Source organism: Microtus ochrogaster, chromosome 10 (assembly GCF_000317375.1).
Source record: "Microtus ochrogaster isolate Prairie Vole_2 chromosome 10, MicOch1.0, whole genome shotgun sequence".
Classification (NCBI taxonomy): domain Eukaryota; kingdom Metazoa; phylum Chordata; class Mammalia; order Rodentia; family Cricetidae; genus Microtus; species Microtus ochrogaster.
In genome coordinates this window covers 68,119,227-68,125,182 of record NC_022016.1, presented here as the reverse complement: position 1 = coordinate 68,125,182, position 5,956 = coordinate 68,119,227, and the positions used below count along the sequence as shown (strand labels likewise).

At 44.2% G+C, this 5,956-nt stretch overlaps 1 protein-coding gene across 1 annotated transcript in view; it reads right to left on the bottom strand.

Annotated features, from left to right (window-relative positions):
* The window catches only part of Ube2u (ubiquitin conjugating enzyme E2 U), a 111,974-nt gene that overhangs the window by 78,338 nt on the left and 27,680 nt on the right, over positions 1–5,956 (bottom strand). Inside the window, exon 6 of the mRNA XM_013348489.1 lies at positions 4,873–4,921. Coding sequence (XP_013203943.1) covers positions 4,873–4,921 — 49 coding nt within the window. The remainder of the gene's footprint in view (positions 1–4,872; positions 4,922–5,956) is intronic.

Genomic DNA, 5,956 nt, shown 5'->3' with positions numbered 1-5,956 from the left:
AACCCAAAATTCAACATCAACAGAACCCCTAGCTCAACATCAATAGACCCCAATGTCAACAACAACAGAACCCCTTGCTCAACATCAACAGAAACCCCTAGTTCAACGTTAACAGAAACCGTAGCTCAGCATCAAAAGAACCCCATAGGTCAACATCAACAGAATCACCTAGTTTGACATCAACAGAATCCCCCAGTTCAACATCAACAGAACCCCCAAGTTAAACATCAACAGAACCCCCAATTCAACATCAACAGAACTCATAACTCAACATCATCAGAACCCCCTAGCTAAATATCAACAGAACCCACTAGTTCAACATCAACAGAACACCTAGCTCAACATCAAGAGAACCCTCCAGTTCAACATCAATAGTACCCCCTAGTTCAACATCAACAGAACCCCCAGTTCAAAATCAACAGAACCCCTAGCTCAACATCAATATAACCCCCTAGTTGAACATCCTCAGAACACTCAATTCAATATCAACAGAACTCCTAGTTAAATATCAACAGAAGCCCCCAATTCAATATCAACAGAACCCCCAGTTCAACATCAACAGGACCCCTAGCTCAACATCAAAGAATCCCCTAGTTGAACATCAATAGAACCCTCAGTTCAATATCAAAAGAACCCCCAGGTCAATATCAATAGAACCCCTTGTTCAACATCAACAGAACCCCCAGTTGAACATCACCAGAACCCCCAGTTCAACATCAACAGAACCCGCAGCTCCACATCAATAGAACCCCCTAGTTCAACATCAACAGAACCCGTAGCTCAACATCAAAAGAACCCCCTAGCTCAACAAACAACAGAAACCCCTAGTTCAACATCAAACCCCCTCATTCAATATCAACAAAACCTAGATTTCAACATCAACAGAACCCCCAGTTCAACATTAACCGAACCCCCATTTCAACATCAAAAGAACTCCTAGCTCAACATCAACAGAACCCCCTAGCTCAACACTGCCAGAACTCTCTAGTTCAACATCAATAGAACACTCAGTTCAATATCAATAGAACCCCCAGTTCAACATCAACAGAACCCCCTAGTTCATCATCAACAGAATCCCCCAGTTCAACATCAACAGAACCCCCAGTTCAACATAAACACAACCCTCAGTTAATATCAACAGAATCCCCTAGATCAACATCAATAGAATGCCCCCTGGTTCAACATCAACAGAACCCCGAGTTGAACATCACCAGAACCCCCAGTTCAATATCAACAGAACCCGTAGCTCCACATCAATAGAACCCTCTAGTTCAACATCAACAGAACCCCTAGTTCAATATCAACAGAACCCCCTGTTCAATGTCAACAGAACCTCCATTTCAACATAAACAGAACCCCCTAGTTCACCATCAACAGAAACCCCTAGCTCAGCATCAACAGATCCTCTAGCTCAATATCAACAGAACCACATAGTACAACATCAATAGAACCCCAAGCTAAACATCAACAGAACCCCTAGCTCTACGTCAACAGAATGCTCCAGTTTAACATAAATAGAAACCCTAGTTCAACATCAACAGAACCCGTAACTTAACATCAACAGAACCCCCTAGCTCAACATCAACAGAAACCCCTAGCTCAACATCAACAGAACCCCCTGTTCAATATCAACAGAACCCAGATTTCAACATCAACAGCACCCCCAGTTCAACATCAACAGAACCCCCATTTCAACATCAACAGAACCCCTAGCTCAACATCAACAGAACCCTCTAGATCAACATCAACAGAACCTGTAGCTCAACATTAAAAGACCCCCCCTAGCTCAACATCAACAGAACGCCCTAGTTCAACATCAACAGAAACACCTAGCTCAGCATCAACAGAACCCCTTGCTCAACATCAACAGAATCACGTAGTTCAACATCAACAGAACCCCTAGCTCAACATCAACAGAACGCCCTAGTTCAACATCAACAGAACCCCTAGCTCAACATCAACAGAACCCCCTAGTTCAACAACAACAGAACCTCACAGTTCAACATCAACAGAATCCCCAGGTCAACATCAATAGAAACCTTTAGTTCAACATCAACAGAACCTTCTAGCTCAGCATCAACAGAACTCCCTATTTCAAAATCAATACAATCCCCAGTTCAACATCAATAGAACTCCCTAGTTCAACATCAACAGAACCCCCTAGTTCAGCATCAAAAGAAACCCTAGCTCAACATCAACAGAACCACGTAGTTCAACATCAACAGAACCCCTAGCTCAACATCAACAGAACCCCCCAGTTCAACATCAATAGAACCCCCAAGTTCCACATAAATACAACCCCCAGTTCAATATCAACAGAACCCCCTAGTTCAACATCAATATATCCCCATTTCAACATCAACAGAACCCCCAGTTGAACATCAACAGAACCCCCAGTTGAACATCAACAGAACCCCCAGTTCAACATCAACAGAACCCGTAGCTCAAAATCAATAGAACCCCCTAGTTCTACATCAAGAGAACCAGTAGTTCAACATCAACAGAACCCCCTAGTTCAACATCAATAGAACCCTCAGTTCAATATCAACAGATCCCCTAATTTAATGTCAACAGAACCCCCAATTCAACATCAACAGAGCCCCCAGTTCAACATTAACAGAAGCCCTAGCTCAACATCAACAGAACCCCCAGTTCAACATCAACAGAACCCCCAGTTCAACATCAACAGAATCCCCAGTTCAACTTCAATAGAACCCTTTAGTTCAACTCAACAGAACCCTGTAGCTCAGCATCAACACAACTCCCTAGTTCAACATCAATAGAACCCCCAGTTCAACGTCAACAGAACTCCCTAGTTCAACATCAATAGAACCCCCAGTTCATCATCTACAGAATTCCCAGTTCAACATCAATAGAACCCTCTATTTCAACATCAACAGAACCTTCTAGCTCAGCCTCCACAGAACCCCCTAGTTCAACATCAATAGAACCCCCAGTTCAACTTCAACAGAACCCCTTTGCTTCCCTACCTCTGTTCCAAGCAATTGATCTGAGTCTGCTTGAGTTTTTTTCATCTTCTGCGTTCAGAGGTCATGCTTCTTGAACACACTTCTACATGTAGATCTTTTCTTTTTGCTCACGACGTTAATGCAAACCTCCAAACCAATGGGCTAGATGTCACATTCCTAAGAGCAGTATTTCTCCTTGAATAATCACTGCAAGAACTCATTGCGATGCATTAGTTAGTAGGGGCCAGCAAATTCAATTCGTGGGAACCCTGCTGAAAATGGCTGCCATGATAGTGTGCATCTGTAACCCCAGCACTCTTAAAAGACTGGTGAGAGTCAGACAGGGGAATCACCTAGAAGCTGAAGGCCAGCTTTCTTGAGTACAGTGGAGTCAAGAGAGACCCTGCTCACCAAGGGAGGAGAGCAGTGACTCCCCAAAGCTGTCTTGTTGCCTCCAAATGCAAGGCATGGTACATGTATACCTGCTTTTTCTCTTCTCTCTCCTCTTTCCATGTCTCTTCCCTCTCTCCATCTCTCTTTCCTCTCTTCATCTCTCTCTTTCTCTGTTTCTCTCTCACACACATATAACATGAACACAGAAACACAAACATTAGTAAAGAAAGAATGAGTGACCCAATGAGAGAAGACATATTTGAGTCATGAATAACATATCAAGGGGGCAACATGGGAACCCACACATCAAATCTCATCATGATATATACTAGAACAATGAAGCATACTCAAGTCCTGACTCTCTAGCCCCTACTCTGTCCTACCTGAAGGCTTCTCTAGAGAAGTCAAGGTTTCACGAAGTGAGGCTGATAAACCAGACTTGATTCGGGGTCATTTATCCTTGTCTGGGTTCAGAGAAACTGCTGAAACCAAACCAGCGACAATCTCCTGGACTTGTCAGTTAATGTTGGCACTGTGTGATGAATGCTGCAAACAGTTAAGTCCCAGGCAGCAAGAACGTTTGCGGTCCCAGGGCTACCCATGTGTCATGGATGACAAGAAGGCATGCATGTACTGCTTATCAGAGTGTGATCAGGATGGGGAAGGTGCTCCCGCCCACAGACCAAGTGTACAGCAGCACCTTCAGAAAGCCCCAGCTAAATGGACCATTCACTGGACGGCACATGATCTTTCAGCACAGTTTCATAACTTAAGTGGCCCAATCTGGGCACTGTGCTCATATGAACCTCCCCCACCCACAATTAAAAATCAAAATATAAAATTTGTTACAAAGAAAACAAGAAAGAGAGAGAGAAAGAAAAAAGAAAGGAAGGAAGGAAGGAAGGAAGGAAGGAAGGAAGGAACAAAGTAAGGAAGGAAAGATACAATAGCGTTGGCCCTGACTGTTTTCTGAGTTAGGGCTAATCACATCTTCTTCTAAAATTCTTGGAGTTTGTGGTCTACAATGGTTTATGCTTATTTCACCAACAGGACTTTTGTTCCATTTAAAATGCAAATACAACAGATATAAACAGAAATAAAACAGATCCATTCATTATAGATACATCAAAGGTAGATTCAATAGAAAGAACTTAATAATTTCCCACATTCTTCCTAAAAATAATTTATTATGAGAGAAATATATGGTTCCCTTTCTAAATTAAATGATGTAAAATGTGGGAACAGAGAGATGGCTCAGCAGTTAAGAGCACTTGCTGCTCTTCCAGAGGATCAGGGTTCACATCCCAACAGCCACATCAGGAGGCTCACAATCACACGACACTACAACTTCAGGAACCAATGATCACTTTTCTCCTCCGTAGACACCCACATACACATAAAATAAACATAAATCTTTTTGAATATCTTCATGACAAACCAGAAAGTCAGTATCATTTAATATTGGCTTGAGTTGCAAAACTGACAGTGATGCCGATCAATAAAAACTTACCTGATAGCCCCTTGTGGCTTTTCAGAAAGCTCTCGGTCACCCTCCTTTACTGCAAAGAGAAAATAGAAGAAGGTTCTGGTGACTTGGAACTGGAAGAGGTGGTGCTATGTGCATTCTTCCCAAAGCCTCTATAAAATCACAGTATAGGGATTAAAAAAAAAAGTGTTGCACACAACATTGAGGAAGTGGAAGAAAACTGACAAGAAAGAATGTCAAGATGGAAAGCAGATGTCAAATGGCAACCATGCTGGCAGGTCCTGGGAAGCGGAAACCTAACTGCGCGACCAGGAAAGGCCAACAGACAGCAAGCAGAGCTGGCAAGTGGAGCTGTGCTCCAGAAAGAACTCAGGGCCCAAAGGTGCCAGGTAACTCTGAGAGGAGACGTGTGGGGGGGGGGAGCAGCACAAACCTGCACTTTCCACCCTCACCCCAGAGAACTACATGGATTCCCCTGCCCAGAATGGAAGCAGGATGCTCACCCTCTGCAGAGACAGTCGTGGGGACTCAGGGCTGAACAACAGCGTGGAGGACAGAGAGTGGGAAGAAGTAAAGACTCCTCCTCTGAGGGACCGCGAAGGAGATGTTCAGACACAGGAAAAAACCAAAACAAAACAGACTCTATCCAAGTGAGAGAAACAAAGATAAAAGCTTCAGAAATTCCTGAAGGAACTGAAGGATACTGGGAAAGATCAGGGGGAATAGAAAGACACACCATGACACCAAGAGACAGGCAGAACACACTACAGCTGCCTTGGCATTGGTCCCTGGTGGAGGAGGGGATGCCGAAGGCCTAAAACAGACAGGCAGGCCTACCTTCAAAACAAGCCCACAAGCCTCAAATCTAGTTGCAGGTGTTGGTGCGACAGTGATTCCTTGGAGTAGCGTCAGTGGAGGAGAGATTCCATGTTGTCATGCAGCAGTGGGCCTTCCTATTGTTAGCAACTGAGATTAGGGAAGGTCCACAGGTTGGAAAGACTCTTAGGTGCCTGTCGTGGCCCCTGGGGGAGGGAAGACACAGAGGGACAGCGGAAAGCATCAGGGCCAGACTCTGAGGGTGGACAGGGGCAGGCAGCAGGAGGGGAGC